This window comes from Amphibalanus amphitrite, unplaced genomic scaffold (assembly GCF_019059575.1).
Source record: "Amphibalanus amphitrite isolate SeventyFive unplaced genomic scaffold, NRLGWU_Aamphi_draft 000245F_arrow, whole genome shotgun sequence".
In the NCBI taxonomy this organism is placed as follows: domain Eukaryota; kingdom Metazoa; phylum Arthropoda; class Thecostraca; order Balanomorpha; family Balanidae; genus Amphibalanus; species Amphibalanus amphitrite.
Window position 1 is genome coordinate 426,019 of NW_024881740.1, and position 18,883 is coordinate 444,901.

Genomic DNA, 18,883 nt, shown 5'->3' on the forward strand with positions numbered 1-18,883 from the left:
GTCAAATTTTGAAGTTGGTTGTTAAGGCCCAAAAAGGTGTCTTTCTGATGCAGTTTTTCACGGCGAATCGAATGGTGCTATTTTTGTTTCCGTACGAGGTCTAGAACTTCCAAAAAAATCATTTTTCAAAAATTTTGTGTGTCGTGACGTCATAAAATTTTGAATAACTCCCGCATTTTTGAACCGATTCTTCTGAAAATTGGTATGTAGATGCACATTGACCACTTCTCTGACATATATTCCGTTTTTTTCGATACACTAAAAATTTTGGATTTTATAACTATTTTCCCAAAAAAATCAGTTTTTTTGAAAAATTTTGGGCCAAAATCCAAAATTTTCCAAAAACCGAGATAGCCATTTGATAGACAACGTGGAATCACGTATAACTTTTTTTGTTACGTCTTGATTCCTTTAAAAATGAAGATGTTAGCGGCGTTTGAAATTTTGCCGTTTTTGAGGCGAAAATGGCGAACATGACGTCACTAAAACGTCAATTTCTCAAAAATTTTCCGACGGATTTCGTTCAAATTTTCAGGGAACGTGTCAAATTGATGTATGATAAGGTACTGAAAGTTTGACGTCGCTGGCGTAACGCGTTTAGAAGTTATTGGCGAAAAACGGGAGGGAGGGCAGATTCTGCCCCCCCCCCCCCCAGCGGGGCGCGGGTTATCTTATGCATTACCGATCGTTGCATTGGTCGATTAGTTATTTTGCGTTGAATCCTCTGCTCACTTATAATTGAACAGATAATTAACGTTCGCCGTTTTCTTTTCAGGCAGAACGTGTGTGAATTCAAAGCAGTTGACTTCCAGGATGAAGACGACCCACAAATCTTCAAATTCAAGCACAGGTCAGTAACCAGCCGAACCAGCCCGGACCTGTGTGTTGTTTGGACGGTGTGATGCTGCGCCGGGCCCCGGGGCGGGGGGCGGAGGCGGGTCTCGGGGGCGGCACGCGCGCTGATTTGTTGGACAGCACGCGGTGTTTATTACTGCGTGTGTTGGCCGGCGGCGCTGCCACCGGTTGGCCGTTTAACCTTCCAGGCGGTGGAGGGGGGGGGATTTTTTGCCCCCCCCCTTTAGTTTTTTCGATATATCTCGAGAACCGTTGCGCCGATCGTCACCAAACTTTCAGTACCCTCCCGGGAGCAGCTAGCGCACATGGTGACCAAAAATTTTTTCCAAAGGCTATTATAGGTTGGCCGCTAATGACGTCAGAGTGACGTCATTTTTGCCATTTTCGACCCAAAAAAAGGTTTCGCGGGAAGAGCTGTCAGGCCTACGGCTTTAGAGATAAAGAAAAATGTGTTAGACATAAAAGGTGTGAAATTAAAAGGCCTACAAAACTGCTATTTCGGTTTTTCGAATTTTTTGGATTTTGACCCCTAAAAACCAAAAAATAGATTTTTTGAATATAATAGCCAAAAAATCCAAAAAGTATTTTGAATTTCGAAAAAAACCGGAATATATGTGATAGCCCCTACCGCCTTCTATCTACATACCAAATTTGAGATCGATACCTCTTTTTTTGGCCAAGTTATAGCGAAAAAACTGTTCAAAATTGATGACGTCAAATTTTCAAACTCAATTTTTAGCAATTCTAGACCTCGTAGCGCAAAACAAAGACCACCATTAGACTCCCCGTGACGAGCTGCATCGAATCGATACCCATTTTAAGCAAAACTATCAATTTTGAAATTTGACCTTTTTGACCTGACCTTGACCTGACCTCCACCAGAAAGTGACCTAAACCGTACCTGATGGTCTTATAACCAACACCATTGAGTTGGAAATGAAAAACTGGCCATAAAACATGCATCGCATAACCTTAGTAAGGTTGGGCTCATGTGGTGACCCTTGGTGACCTTTGGTGACCTGACCTGTGACCTGACCTGGTATGACCAGTGAACTCTAATAGCAACATATGTACTAGACAACTGACGCCTTATCGCTGATTTTCGACAAAATGCGTTTTACTCGGTGTTATAGCGCTTTCCCTAGAAGCCCCGTGAACGGTGAAACATTTTATCTTTGACCTGACCTGTGACGTCATCGGTGACCCCGGGGTCAATGAAATTTGGTTTCCCTCGACAAATTTGACAGGGCTATCGAACGCCGTTTGAATTTTCCGGATCCGTCCAGTAGTTTCGGAGATACGGGGGGGGCAAAAAAGTGCCCCCCCCCCACCGCGTGGAAGGTGGCTGGTAGGCCCACCGCCTGCCGGGTTAATTAGCTCAGTAATTGGTCTCAGAGGTGCCGACCGTGTACGCCGGTGTACTGTGTTTGCCGACATTAGTCAGCGGCGGCTGATGCTGCCTGCTGATGCTGGCCGCTGATTGCGGCAGACTGCTGATTACTAGCCGTCCAGACGGCCAGACACGGCCGGCACCAATCTCCCCTCCTGCCCACGGCCGGCACCAATCTCACCTGCTGCCCACGGCCGGCACCAATCTCCCCTCCTGCCCACGGCCGGCACCAATCTCCCCTCCTGCCCACGGCCGGCACCAATCTCCCCTCCTGCTCACGGCCGGCACCAATCTCCCCTCCTGCCCACGGCCGGCACCAATCTCCCCTCCTGCCCACGGCCGGCACCAATCTCACCTCCTGCTCACGGCCGGCACCAATCTCACCTCCTGCTCACTCTGTCCGTGCATACAGCGCTCACGGTGGTGGCCGGCGGCGGCGGGCGCCGAATTAGCGGGCGCTGCTGATGTGGGGAGGTCATTAATACTGCGGCCAGACCGGCCGGCCGTGCAGTCTACCGCCGCCGGCCAAACTGGGCGTGCCCGACCGTAGTAACTTGGGCTGATGGTGGTTGCCGAGGACCAAAAACGAACCGGGATGTGCAGCTATAAACTTGTCTGCATCCTGCGCGGTAGTGTGTTGTTATCTGATGGAGAGGTGTCGAACTACCCCCTAACATCTCACCTTGCTGTTCTCACTGCAATGGTGGTAATGTTGGACCGGCCCAGAGAAGAGACCCGATGACCCGAGCCCCGCCACCCAGCCGGCGAGGCGCCGCGTCCGTCTGTGGCTTCAATCGTCTACCATAAGTTTTATTTTGGACTATGTCGGCTCTAATTCTAATTCAGTAATCCTCCTTGCTCCCCTCCTGGCTGACTGGCCCCGGCCGCTGGGGTCCGCGGCCTTCTCTGCTGACTGATACTGACCCTCCCTAGCTGCTGAGATCACCCGTCTGCATCGGCCGACACCTCACCGGCTAACACTTAATCAGTTGACCCTTCTGACCCCCGCTAGCGTACGCCGCCCCGCCCCTACTCATTGCCCCCTCTCCTCTGACGGACCGCTTGCTCCCTCAGCCCATAGCCCTACCAAGTCACTGACTCCTTACCTAATATCAACCCACCCTCACCCAGACCCCTCACCACCCCTTTCCCTTTGACCCCTGCCCCTCCCCTCTGACCCTCTCCCGCTGACGGGCAGGGGCCGGCGTGTGTTCCGGTTCCGAAAGCCGTTCCGGCGGCGCCACAGGACTCTGTACGGCTGCTGCGCCGGCTGGGCGCGCTCATACACAGACGGCTGCGTCATCGGTGAGTGTTCTCTGTTCTGTTCAGTAATACGAACAGTTCTGTTCTGTTCGCGTATGTGTGTAGTGCATACAGCTCCTACACAGATGGCTGCGTTATCGGTGAGTGTTCTGCTCTGTTCAGTAATAATATGTGTGTAGTACTTACATACAGCTCCTACACAGACGGCTGCGCCTGCGTCATCGGTGAGTGTTCTCTGTTCAGTAATGATATGTATGTGTGTAGTACATACATAGGCGGCGGAACGGGGAGGGCACCGGGGCACCGTGCCCCCTTTGATTTTGGCATGTTAACATTAGCCCTATGGGCGTTGCATGGAAAGAATGGGACCAAAAGTCGGCAGTGCCCCCCTTAACCCGCGCCCCGCAGGGCTATTCAGCCATACGCGCCCTGCTGGGGGGGGGGGGCAGATTCTGCCCCCCCCCCGTCTAACTTCCGAACCGATGGTCGTAAAAAGACGGGGAAAACGGCAATCGAAAGCTCTTAACAAGGTGGATCTTAAGAGCCCCAATTTTTTTGCTTAAGTAGGTCAGAGGTCAGGTCAAGGTCAGGTCAAGGGTACAAAATGCAAGTTTCTACAGTATCGGCCTTGCACCGTAGTTGCCGAAGAATGGACTAAGACTGATTGCCCAAAACGTGTTCTTAGACTACCAAGACAATATTCGTTGCACACAATGTCATTCAAAGGTCAAGGTCAAGGTCAGGTCAGGTCACCAAAATCAAAATATAGAAAAGAGCATGTGCGACACATGTTTTATGGGTCATTTTACTCATAGAATTCAATAGGCACACTCAATAAGTGATATGGACCAACTCTGGATGAATTTCAGGTCGAGGTCAGGTCAAGGTCAGGTCAAGTGAGGTCAAATTTTGAAGTTGGTTGTTAAGGCCAAAAAAGGTGTCTATCCGATGCAGTTTTTCACGGCGAATCGAATGGTGCTATTTTTGTTTTCGTACGAGGTCTAGAACTTCCAAAAAATCATTTTTCAAATTTTTTGTGTGTCGTGACCTCATAAAATTTTGAATAACTCCCACATTTTTAAACCGATTCTTCTAAAAATTAATATGTAGGTGCACATGGACCACTTCTCTGACATATATTCCGTTTTTTATACACTCAAAATTTTGGATTTTATTATTATTTTCCCAAAAAAGTCAGTTTTTTAGAAAAAAATGGGCCAAAATCTAAAAATTTCAAAAAACCGAGATAGCCATTTGAAAGACAAGGTAGAATCACGTATAACATTTTTGTTACGTCTTGATTCCTTTAAAAATGAAGATGATAGCGGCGTTTGAAATTTTGCTGTTTTTGAGGCGAAAATGGCGAACATGACGTCACTAAAACGTCAATTTCTCAAAAATTTCCCGACGGATTTCGCTCAAATTTTCAGGAAACGTGTCAAATTGATGTATGATAAGGTACTGAAAGTTTGACGTCGCTGGCGTAACGCGTTTAGAAGGTATTGGCGAACAACGGGAGGGGAGCAGATTCGCCCCCCCCCCCCCCCCCAGCGGGGCGCGGGTTAATTGAAGGTGTTCCGCCGCTACTGAGTACATACAGCTCCTACACAGACGGCTGTGTCATCGGCGAATGTTCTCTGTTCAGTTATGATATGTATATGTGTAGTACATACATAGGTACAGCTCTTCACAGACGGCTGCGTCATCGGTGAGTGTGCTGTTTTGTTCGGTAATATGTGTATAATGTAGATGTTCGCAGACTGAGCTATGCTAGGTCGCATATGCTTGTGCTCCATTTTGTCCTCCGTAGGTAGGCGTAGATTAATTAATGCATTGAATTATATTTTCAATGATTGGTATATTTTCTAAACATAGAATGGATGCAAAGATTATGCACACTAATTGCACAGCTTACTTGCAGATTGTTATGTTCCTAAATTTATAGCCCAGGTTTTAAAGTTCTTTCATGCTCACCTTCCTTCAGGGCTCGAAATTAGCTGGTAACTGCGTTACTGCAGGGCGCTCATGAACCATACCTAAATGATGCACTGAACCGATTAAAACCGGTTTGTTGTAAGATATAGATGCCAAACTGCATATCGATCAGAATAGGGCAGACAGACGTTCACCATTGGCGTCCAAGGTCCCATCAAATTTGCATTTGAACTGACTCTACATGGATGACGACACCATTAACACATATGTATGTATGCTGAGTGCTGGAACCTTAGGTGCAGCTGAGTATACGACCAATTTCGGTGCCGTGGTCAATGGCTGATGGTCACTCATTTACGTCAACAGATGTGCTGGTCATTGATTGTGCTATTTTACCTGACCTCGTGGCGACTGGCGCCTATGCATTTATGTCTGTATTTATGCATTTGTGTGCCTGGTAAGGCCACACGGACGCTGCAAGTCAGGTACACAGACCCAGCGGCAATGGTTGTCAATTGCTGGGTAATAATATATGATATTATCATATTATGTAAATGGATTCAGTAGACGTGACCTGGCAGCGGGATGAACGATGTCGCTAGCGGTCCCTGCACAGGCAGCGATACAAAACAGAAATAACCCCTCAAATGGAGATATAGCCAAACTTGTGGTACGATGTGGTTATAGTTGTATGGCTGTAGTGTAGTTCGATGTTTGTCATATATGTGCTTACAGAATATTGAACAGATTTCTATGCATTGTTTTACATTGTACTGCAGTTTGCGGTCTAGAGAATATCAATATTTGCATAAAAATTCAGCATTGCTATTTGCATTTATAGGTGGCCATCAAATTGTAGCTATACGAATCAAGAGTATCACAACCGGGAACGCTATTGCTATAAGATACGGTGTTTCATTTATTTATGACAACCTGGTAACATGCCCGGAGAGCAATTTGAAATTAAGTTATCTTTTTTAGAACATAGCTCGTTATTTGACTTTGCGGTAAGCCGTGCACATGTCGAGCTGGTTCTAGCACTTGATGAACATTCGTGAGGCTCAAACGTATTTTTTTATTCACGGCACAGAAATGCATCCATACTTCAAACGCTGCCCCGTATCATAACGACGCTGAGTAGAGAGGCTAAGTGTTATTGAAGGCGTATTTTATTGGTACCACTGGCGGCGATTTTCTAAATTTAATGACGTCCGAATGGGCCATGGGTGTGGATCAGTGGCTCGTAACTTGGCTCCGCCATTCGGCGGTGCCATTGAGAGGTAGCCCGTCCATCGGCTGAGGCCGGGTCATTAGCTGCCGCCAGATTCGATACGGGTGCGTAATTCGATACTGGGTCGGCTGGGGCCGGCGCAACCCGACAGGCAAGCGAACCGAACTCACTCGATGAAAAGAGCATCGGTAACCGACGACATACTCGCATTGAAGGCTTTGAGATACCTTCATAGACGTGAGAAAGACTTTATATTTCGCCACTTGATCTTAATTGCGAAATAACTTTGTTCAAAGAACCACGTTTTCACGTTTTTGGTGCCATATTTTCGGATTTTCTATGCTGTCTGGACTGCATGACGGCATGAACTTATGCACTCTAACTGTGGTCGCCATCATACAATCATGCTTGCATTATACTCTCTCGGCCTGGCCCAGCCCATCAGTCGTGGCGGCTGGCCGTATAAGGGGCTCGACCCACACCCGGAATGAGGTGTGAAACAGAGGCTAAGTGCAGCTGCAGCCCTGCACTGTATTTACAGTGCGGAGTGTGCTGCGCCACTGGATCTCACCTACAGTGGTGAAAACCTGGATACGGCGCCCTCAGCACGTGCGGGTGGTTTCCGATGTTTCTTCTGCGAGTGTAGGTCTAATGCACTGTGTGCAGATGTGCCCAAACTGTCTGTTTCGAGGGCGTCGCCAAAATCTGCGCTTAGATCGTGTGTTCATTAGAATGTCCGGCGCCCTCAGCCGCTAAAAAGTTGGTTAGCATGTGCTCCACTCATGGCTGTTGAAAGTTGACTACCTTGGCATCTGCCCGCGTTTTGTCAGTTATTTTTTTGTGGCATAAAAATATTTTATCTGTTAGATATAGTGACACGCGATTGTTATTTGATGTTGATTACGGCGGTGTTTTCTACGGCTTACGATCATGCCCAAGGGCTACAAATTTGTGTTCAGAAACGGGATACAATGGACTTCAGCACCACCCCATGACCTCTTTCGACCGCACCAGGTTTGCTGTCTGCACTATTGTAAATGGATCTAGCTCCGATTCAGTGTCTGTTTCATGTTTGTCTTCTTGTTTGTTTGTTTGTTTATATGTCCAACTGCCGGCTGGGTGCATAACTTGTCATACCAGTCGGCTTATCTGTCGGAACAGCTGAGTACATGCTTATAGCTATCTGAACTTGATGGGCACGAATGAATTAGTCATGCATCTTTTTGTAAAGCCTGTATACAACTACAAGCAATATGTGAACTCCCGTTGCCCGTTGCTGGTCATCTCATTAGCGTAAACTACGTTTCTTTAGCATTATGATGGGGCGTAATAGTCGCGACACCTTCACTGCCACATCTGCTCGCTTTCATATCCCGCCTATCACTGTCACTCATCACTGAGTATACGTGATCATCTCACGTTTGTCACAGTACCGCGGCCCGGAATGTTCCGTGACTGTCCTCTATCCTAGGTATGCTCCTCCCTATGGGTCTGTTCCAGTCGCACTTCCTAACTGACCTCTAAACTCCTCCAAGATTGCTTCCCTGTTCCAGTGGCAGCTCTAGCCCCTACAAAGCCAAGGAGGGCCCTGCTCCAACCTCCTCTATCTTGCTCTTTGAGGAGTTTAGAGGTGTTAGGAAGTGCGACTGGAACAGACCCTATCCCGGCTTCCAGCTCCGCCGCCGGGGGTCGGGTCGTGGCGCGTTAATTGGCCGCTTGTTTGTTATACCGGCACTGTGGACCGCCGCGGGGGTCGCGGCCACTAAATCACGGCTCTGAGCGGCGTGTCGGCCGGCCGCCAGACGGCGGTAACTCGCCGGCTGACCGCCGCGCCGCCACGTGCCGTCTGTAAACTGCACAGCCGCCGCGGAACGGGCCGTGCCGAGGGGCGCTGCTGAGGACGGGCCCGGTCCGTGATCATGGATGTGATGACTGCTGACGTGCTCTGAGCCGCGTTGGCGCCGTGCTCTCAGCCGTACTGGCTGCTCGCCTCTGAGGCTTGCTTTGGAGCTGTGTCGACAACCCTTACCGCTGCAGCTGTCTGAAAATCAGCTCATATGTTATGTTCAGAGATTATGGGTTGTACATGTAGAAATTAAAGCTGGTCTACAAGGGGACCTTCCTTTCTTTCTTTCTTTCTTTCTTTCTTTCTTTCTTTCTTTCTTTCTTTCTTTCTTTTTTTGTAAGTTTGATCGGTTTTCGTTTTTTATCTCATCAACGTCTGTTCACCGCTGTCATTAAAAAAGTTATTTATCTTTTTACCTTAACTGTTGTATGCAAAAATGAGTCGCCAATACCTGATCCAAATATAGCTCCAGTGAAAGTAGAGTCCAGTTTAATGTGAAGTTCAGATGCCCAGTCCATGTGCTAACTGCCCTTGGCTATTTGGGCATATTCGTCGTCGTATATTCGTCGCAATGTTGAATAATTTTGAAGCCCGTTTCCTCGGCGTCCGTCTGATGGACCGGAAGAAAATAAACAAGTCTGATGCATCCATGGCCCCCAGTCGGGGCCCATACATAAATGCAACGTTTGGACTGGCGATCAACTAGTTGAAGCATTTCATTCTAATATTTGGCGAATGCAAATGGCAGTTTACAGAATTTTTGTCTTTGTCTTTGTATCTTTCATATAACTCGTCTCATGTAAGTGTTATCCCTGATTTTAGCCGAATGCAACAAACGCATTATTTGTATGGCTGGGAAAACTTGATGGGAATTTGATTATCATTTCATTGCCAGCCATGAAACACTGATAGGACCGAGAATCCACACAAGCACACATGCAATATGTCATGCAACAATGCTACATCGCCTTTCTGATTGACCTCACGAGCCTGTGCTACCGGAAACGCATACACCGGACCACCCTCCTGCGTATACAGTGGTTCAATGGTGCAGCGTGTGCTGACTTCATCAGGCCGACCTGCCTCGTGCACACCGCAGACCCTACTCAGCAGTCTTGACGTCTCTATCGCAGGAGTCGGTCTTACCGAGAGGGCCATTGTGCTCCGCACGGGGCTAAGTGCGCGCTGCCTACTCGGCAAATTTAACCCGGCAGTTGCTGGGGTATTTCGCCACCCACCGTTTGCTGGGGGGGGGGGCGTTAAACGCCCCCAGCCGATAACTCGAGAATCAATAGGCGCAGCGAAACGCACGAGGCGGCAAACGAAAGAACGCGACGAGACGCTTCAGATGAGTACTTTTAAGTTGAATTTTGAGGTCACAGGTCAGGTCAAGGTCAGGTCAAACACCTGAAATCGGGCTTTCAGTAGCATGGACTTCAGGACTTCGCAATGGGCGCCTCTCGTCACAAACTCTGTCAAAACGGTGCACAATCCATCATATAAGGCCTACAAGAGTGTCAGCTCCATGCAGGGGTCAGTCAAGCATAGGTCAGGGTCAAGGTCAGGTCAACCGGGCAGGCACATATCCCCGAAAATAAAAACTGATATTCGCAGCCTGTGACACATGTTTGATGGGTAATTTGGGGCGTAGAACACGATGGTGACATTCATTTTATCATATGTGTACGTGTTTGGCTAAAAAAGTTCAATTTAAGAAATTCATGTATCATGGTCGTGAAGGAGTCGCGAGAAATTGCCAAGATTCAGTTCAAGATTTTGGAAAATGCGGAACGATAATCAATAATCGAAGATAGCCATTTGATTCTTCATGGTATTGGCAGTCTAATGGCGTTTACGGCATGTCTATATGTCTATTCTGTGATTTTATATGATTTTTTGAACATATGCCGTTTTTGGTCGAAAACTCAGAAATCATGACGTCACTAAAACCTCGATATCTCAAAAATTTCCGACCGATTTTTTTGAAACTTTGACACAATAAACTTCAATCGATTCCCTACAGGTACCCAAAATTTGGCGCGCCTGCGGCGCGCCGTTTTTATGCTATGGCCCGGCGAAGAAAGTGGGGGCGTTTAACGCCCCCCCCCCAGCAACTCGCGGGTTTTAAAGGATAAATGTTCGCACCCATGAGGTAAGGGACGTGCATGGTGCTGTTATGGACATCTACACATGAATTTAGAGGAAGATTGAGCGTTGCCAACAGAGAGAAACTTGTGTTATAACATGGGCGTTTTACTGTTTGCTCACAAGATATCCATAAACGCAGTATTAAGAGCGCCGTGAATGTTAAATACCCATGATGAGAGGCATCGCGTGGAATCCTGGATTGTAAATTTGTCTAATTTCGACTGACCCAACCCGTTGAATGGCGGCTTGTTTGCCGATTGTTGGGCTCACCTGTCACGACATGGGTGTCTACCGGCGCCAGTCCTGTATCAGAAGGGGGCGGCAGCGCTCGGTAGCAGGGAGAGACGCCCGCCGGCCTGACCGGCACCCGCGCCGCGGTGCTGTACCCTTAGGTAAAGGGAGCCGGGCGCATGTTCTCTATCCCCGACCGCGGAGGGGATCGTCTTTGGTCCGGTCGTACATGTTGTTCCGCAGACGGGCGAAATCATGACGATCAGACTGGCGGATTGTTCCCAGATGTCAGTCACCGGCTGTTTTTCTTCTTCATTCTATTCCGCTAAAACTGCATCAAAGGACATGCCGTCAGTAGCCAGAAATAGCACACAGATTGACAACCTACAGACCGTATGGGCCATGAAATATGGGTGGCCATTGTCGGTGATATTTACGAGCCGTATATCTTAGGCAGAAAGTCTCGTATTTGTTGTGCATAGAAGCATCGCAAGGTAAAGCTGTATCGTCGGGCGTGCGGCAGCCGCGAGGGTCCTCAGTCCTCACCGAATTCCGGTCAGCTCCGTGTGAGAGCCGACTTATCCGCCTTCTTACTACTTGCAAGCACTATAGGTGCGTATCAGGTGAGTTATAAGTAATTAATGTCTTAATCCATGTGATTTAAACCGGCTTAAATTCAGATGATCGTTAATATCGGTGTAACTGAGCGGTCATGGTTCAGCAGCAAGCACACTGCATGAAAGCTTATGGGTCCACCGACCCTCAAGTAAGTACATACACTGAGGGGGAAGGGGGTGGAACCGGCGCGGCGGCGGTAACGGATTAGGCGGCCGATGGGACGCGCCTATTCTGCCTACACCAGCCTAACCCGACGCACTGGTATCCAATATCGGCACTAACGAGTAACGAGTAACGGGTACGAACTGGTCCCGGCTACCGGTCTGCCGAACGGCGTCCTGAAAACAATGCGAAGATAGTCTGGGTATGTGTGTGTGATAAATTATTTTAGAGAGCATCGCAAGATATGTGACATGGTGAGTTATTTGAACTTCCTAATGTAAGCTCGATATAAATTACAGCGCCATTGTTCGTGTGACTGGTCAATGTCACACGCGGCCGCTGTGGCGCCGCATCACTAGTAGATAGCCAAAGTTATGTGCAAATTGCCATAACAAAATATCGACCGATTGTCTATGGAGTCGATGAATGTAGTCCTATATCAATGTCAACGACAATTATGAGCACTGTTATATGTAAAGGTGCGTCTCGCAGTTCCGCTTTCGTGCACTACAGCGATGATTCATCGTCACGGGTCAAAACTGTCCGGACTAGGGGAGTGTCTCCAGCTGTCCATCACCCACTCACTTGGTAAAGCACGTCACTCTGAGCTGCCCCTGTTCAGTCTCTTCCAAAGAACTGACCGACTACCGACCAATGTATGTGCTTACATACTTGCTACTTAGATATGTATGCATGTTCTCCAGCTCAGGACAACGTCCACGTCACTCTAACGTGACTCAACAGTCACACCGCAAACATTTACATTCAATGTGTGGCACCGACAGGCTGTTCCGTCCATTGGATGGACAACGCTACAATCCATGAATTTGAATAGCAGAGATGCCGGGATTTGTGCAACTACTGTGCTTATTGATCTTTGCGCGCGTGCTGGGGAAGGGATCCACTTCTGCATTGTCTTTGCATTTTGGGGATAAGATGGTTATAAACGCGACTTTCCTTTTATTTTTAGTAGGATTCAACTGAAACATATTCTTTTTCTACCGAATAATGGGCCTGAGAAGTGTCTACTAACCGGTCCTTGGAAATGTTGCCGATTGGATCGATTTTAAAAACCTCGACTTTCTGTGAACAGTTACTATGCTGCTATGCTAAATTGCATGAAAGGCGGCCCTTCAATGAGCGTAGTAATGAACATAATGAAGGGCTTAGACTGACAAATCGTGAGATTCTACCATTCTTGCCGTGTTGTTAATCTTCATTCAGTCAATCCTCCGACCCAGTCAGATAATTCAAGGATCGTGAGTGAAACTTTGGTGAAGCTTGAGCGAGTTCTTGCTAGGACGACGACAGGAGTCATCCACACTGCATCTCAGCGCGCCGATTTTGCTGGCCGGGCTCCGCAGAACGCGGTGAGTAAAACGCTTTTGTTGTCGGTGAGGACAGCGACATGAGAGCGGCAAGTGCGGGTGGGTGCTTTCACCCTGACAAGAGTGCCTATCGTTCACGGTCGTCTGTCCGACCCTTTCCTCACGTCACCGCCGCTGTACCGTCTGTCTGAGGCTGATGGATACCCCCTTTATACCTCTCCATATAGAGCGCGTCTGACGCTGGGGTGAACTCAGGTAAACCTAACCGATGGACAGGCCGATAACATGCTCAGAATTGCTGGGAATAGCAGCATTGGAGCGATATCAGTTCTGCATCTTGTATTACGGAAAACTTCAAACGGAGTGCTGCCCATCTCGCGTCAGAGTAGACATGCTCAGACATTCCCACATAACATCCATCATACCCATCAGGGTGGTCGCATCAAATAAACTGGCAGAGGGCTTTAATTAAATGCAATCCAATTAGGAGAATATAGGTATGTCTGAAAACTTTAATTTTCCATTGGTTCCAATGCGAGTTCCAGTTGGTTTATAAACACAGGTTTTACCGTCAGGCGTCATACCTAAGCAATTGGGATAGATGCTCTGCTGTTGAATTATGTGGAATTAAAACCAATAATCTATATGCACAATCAGTGGAGCTGTATTTAAAAGTAGTTATATAAAATTAGTATCACGAGCAAAACAAGCCGCCAAAGTGTTTTTGACCTTCTTAGTGAAGAACATTTTCAAGCAACACATGCATTCAAGTTGAATTTGCACACACACATTCAAGCGATACATGCGGAAACTTCGAGTGGCCGCTGACGCTGGTCTCAAACCATTGCCCTACCGCCTAACCTTTACATCTTACGCACTGATGTCTTCTGGTCTCCGACTACCACTATCTGACTTCTGACCACTCACCTGTGGTCTTTGACCGGCGACCTGACCTGTCAGTGATGCGAGTGACCACGTCAGTGAAGCCGCCTCCAGCTCTCCGTGACTTGTGGTGACGTCAGCTCGTTTTAATTCGTCGGGCCTCGGACTGTACACGCGGCGCCGAGTGCAGCGCCTTATGCAGGCTGCCGCCACACCCTAACCAGCATCTCAGGGGACGTCAGACTACGACAACACGGCAGGCCTATCTTAATGCGCGCTGACTCACCGGGATGTGAAATAAAGGTCGCCACCGTACGGAGTGCTGGATGACTGGTCGTCCCTGACTCTGAAAATAGTTATCACTCATGTATACCCGGTTTAGTGTGTGACGGATACGGCGTTACGTGCCCTGAGTACCTACACGAATTGCGCTACCTATGATACATCTCAGCATATGTAGGCTAATATGTTTGATATGAAACCTACCGCTGTTTATATGCATAGTCCATTCACCGGTTAATATCTGTGTGAAATCAGTAGTTTATATTAATGCGGTGCTCATACACTGAAAACTTTTTTACCATTTCCTGAAGGGTAAACCCGCCATAGCATGGTAGCTTGACACACAGACGTTTTTTACCACCTTCCAGATGGTAAATTTCACTCTTTCATGAAGAGTAAACTCGCCAGGGAGGGGTAACATGACACACAGACGATTTTTACCATCTTCTGAATGGTAAACTCTTTTGATTTACTCTTGTCTAGAGTGTAACATTTTTTGGGTTACACTCTTTGAAAGGGTAAATCTTTAATGGAACCCTTTTTTAGGGAGTAACGCATTATCTACTCTGTGCTTTACCCTCCTACAGAGAGTATATTCTTATGGCCTACCCTTTGTCACATGGTAATGTTTACTCTTTTCTTTAGTGTAAACCCCCCAGAGGATGGTAACAGACCCACAGACGCTTCCATCAGAAGCTTCACGAAGCTTCTGTTAACCGGAGCTCACCAACTAAAAAAAATGCTTCAAGAGCAACAATGTAGGTATATTTGGCTTCCGTACAAACAATACGAGGGGCACACCAACCATGAACATTGTGAGACTCTTCACTTATTCATACAAATTTATACAAAGCGTTCAGCAATGCACAAGCGGTAAATAAACACCACGATACAACTTGAATGCAATTTGAATATGAATACAAGACATTCAGCGCCCTCATATTGGATTAGGCAGAGCGCACAATATTTGAAGTGAGCGACGGCGTTCCTGGGTGGTCGCCCGTCTGCGTGAGATAATGAGACTGGATCACTACAGTGCAAGGATTTTTCAAAGTCACCAACAAAATGCATAAACTTGTAGCATCACAACAAAATTAATGTACGTACTCACAACACTAGGCCACGTGGCCGTGCACGGGGTCCTGTTAACCAGGTCAAATTAGCACCACTCAACGGCACGCAATGCTCTAGCACATCGGTACTTACAATAAAATGTCCACAGAGGCTCTATAGGCGATGAACAACACACAAGCACAATCACCAACGGCCACGCCGCGCGGCACCGACACTGCTCACATCCGCTCTCGGAGACCAACGGCCGAAAACTGACAGATGCGCGCGGCCTTCAAACCGCAAACGGCCGATCTCGTTTCTGATTGGCTGATTGTTTCCATTTCAAATATCATCTTCACGAGGGTAAACAAGATCCACGCATGAAACGACTATCTGTACCCGAGTCACGATACCCAGGAGGAAAGAGTTTTCGTGATGTTCTGGATCGCGAGAGTAATATTGATATTTACATGGTAATAATACTCTTCGCTGGCGAATAAGTTCATATTAACCACGTACCGTTACTATGCACATAATGGTAGCAGCGAGTTACCCTTTCAATATACTATTATCTTGCGGGTTTGATGAAAATGAACTCTCCAGGAGGTAGTAAAAAAGTTTTGAGTGTACGTTAATATGCCGAATATTTAATCTTGCCACTGTTAATATGCATGGACCATTCGTTAGGCATTACGCTTTATATAAGTCCGGTGACTATTTATGTGCAATTTCAGGCACCTTCGTTCGCACGCTATCGATTAAGAGCATGAATGTTCTGGGGTTATATGTGCATTGTGCACTATTGTTTGACGTATTACAGATCGCATCCAGGCGCGGCAGTCCAGGTGCTAAATGAATGTAGCTCGTCCTTACATGTTAGTGGTTCAGTGGCTAGATACCCAAAAATTATTGTTCAATAGACCTCATGAAGACACAGATTTGCCCCTGCGGTAATCAATACATCTGCGATACTCCTGGGCACTTTGACTCAATCAATGACACTGAGAAGACAACATATATAAAAGATGTCAAACAGCTAGTTAGGTGTAATTTCAATGTTTAAATTGTTTTACGACCTGTACTATTTACAGTATAAATAAAACGAGATACCTTATATTAACTCTTACGTTTATTTCGTCGCCGGCATTTCCCAAAACACAGCTAATCACTGTGGAGCGTAAAACAAAAACACCATTGGGCATCTTCGCGGTGAATCAGCGCGCGGCATGACTAGGAGTTATGACTGGTGCGGCGCCGGTTGGTGCCGATATGAATTGGCACCACTCCAAGCACAGCCGACGGACAGGACCACCCGCATTCGAACAGCGGTGCGGATGGCTTTCAGACGTGCCGGTTATGCAGTAAGAAAATATTTAACCCGCGCCCCACTGGGGGGGGGGGCTATTCATAGCCCCCCCGTTTTTCTACAATAACTTCCGAACCGCTTGACGTATCGACGCCAAACTTTCAGTAGCTTAGGCTGCATCAATTTGACACCTTGTGCCAAAATTTGAACTTCGTAACTACTATAGATCGGCCGGAAATGACGTCAGAGTGACGTCATGTTCGGCCGATTTCGACACAAAACATTGAACCACGGCAATCGCTCCAAAGAGCTCAGTTTTTAAGCTAGATCCAATTTCTTTGCATGGGAGGACTCAGAATAGACTGCGCTATCAAACTGCTATCTCGGATTTTCGAAATTTTGAAAATTTGGAAAATTTAATATAATAAAATCCAAAATTTATATTTTTACATTTTTTTCAAAAAGTTTTTGACTTTTCGAAAAAAAAACGGAATATATGTGATAGAACGCATTATTATTACTAATTCTAGCAAGTTTTAGCTAAATATCTTCAAAAATGGCCAAGTTTTACGCATTATTGCAAAAAAATTCACAATTATCAATTTTTCAAATCAATTTTTCAGCACGTATCGTACGCCAATTAAAATAGCACCATCGTGTTCCTGAGCTCAAACTGCATCCAATAGACACCTTTCTTGTTGAAAAATTTCAACTTCAAAATTTGACCTTTTTTGACCTGAAAGTGACCTGACCTAAGCTAAATTCGACTCAAAATGACCTCGAATGACACAGACGATATCAAATTCGATATCTCGGGCCTAAATGGACCATAAAACATGTGTCACGTGACCGACGCATGATATAATTTTTTCGTGACCTGTGATGACCTGACCTTGACCTGAACATCAAAGTACAAGTTTGGTACCCTCAGGGTATCTAGAGCATCTGTTCACGAGTGTGTGGTCCAAAAATGAGCCTGATCTGACTTGTAAGACGGCGGCCAGAGCCCAAAAGGTGAACAAGCCAAAATGCTAATAATTTTTACTTTGACCTGACCTGTGACGTCATCGGTGACCTCGAGGTCAATGAAATTAGGTTTCGCTCGACAGTTTTTCCGGGGCTATCAGACGCCGTTTGAATTTTGACGATCGGCCCAGTAGTTTCTGAGTTAGGAGGGGGGGCTATGAATAGCCCCCCCCCCAGTAGGGCGTGTTATACGCAGACCCCAGTGGGGCGCGGGTTAACTGCCCTAATGACGCGACGAAATGATCGCGCCTATGTAAAAACCTGTTTAGAAGAACGTAATTTCAACATTCGTATCGTATTCAAGCATCCTAGGAAAATTGATGAGATCTGTTGATATTCATTCAGACAGAGCGCCATGGTGACACTGACATTGCCCGCGGTTGTTTGTGTTTTATGGCGCCGGCTGCCGCTGGTGACAGGTGCCGGTGGAGGGTGACGGGCTGACACCCGGTGATGTGTCGGCTCTTACGGCCCGGTGACGGGCCCCGCCACCCGTCCAGTCGGCGGCACGGCCGTCCGAGATGGCCTGGAAATATTAATAATGGCCTCGGCACGGAGACACCGAGTGTTTCCGAGCGATCGGCACTGAGGAGAAAAGGAGCGCTCCGAACGCTGCTGAAAAGAGCCTGTTCTTGAAGTAATTAGTGGTTGTCAAGTTGTGCCCATGACGTGCCGAACTAGAATGTCATGAGCTTTAATTTGAGTCGTGCGAGAGAAAACAAAATTCAATGTCGATTGTCTTCGAACTTATTCGAGGGCGCCGGGCATTGTTTGATGATTTCGTTGTTATTAGCTTATTAACAGCCAAATGGCTTGGACGTGTCAGATTCTGAGGATCTGAAATATATGCGTATATTTGTGATTCATCTGGTCGTGCGTCAAAATCATTCGCACTTTTGATTAGACGTCCAGTTTGACGTGCGGGGAAACATCGTGGAAAAATTATAAGACTTTTCTTCACCATAAACCATGGCGCTCAAGGTAATTTTCAGACGTTTCGGCATTTATCATGAAGGTTCCAGTGGGTCGGATTTTAGGCAGAAAACATTGAAGGCGCAACCATGGACCCTCTAAAATTAGAGACCTTTTCGTGGATATGATCTTCCTTTTACCACGTTGTTATTACGCAAATCACCAATTTTAACCAATGACAGATTCGAACCCTGGATTCGAACCCGGGGAATCGATCGAATGCAAGATTTAAGCCACTACCAATGCAGATCCCTTCTGATCATTACCATAAGATCTCTATCAAAACATGTCAATTATATGCCGCCTTTATCTGGCGCTCATGTGGCCACTACATTTTCATTTAAAGGGACAGTAT

At 46.9% G+C, this 18,883-nt stretch overlaps 1 protein-coding gene across 1 annotated transcript in view; it reads left to right on the forward strand.

The window, feature by feature from the left end:
* The window catches only part of LOC122386277 (multiple epidermal growth factor-like domains protein 6), a 100,274-nt gene that overhangs the window by 36,734 nt on the left and 44,657 nt on the right, over positions 1-18,883 (forward strand). The window contains exons 3-4 of the mRNA XM_043375323.1: positions 776-850; positions 3,444-3,550. Coding sequence (XP_043231258.1) covers positions 776-850; positions 3,444-3,550 — 182 coding nt within the window. The remainder of the gene's footprint in view (positions 1-775; positions 851-3,443; positions 3,551-18,883) is intronic.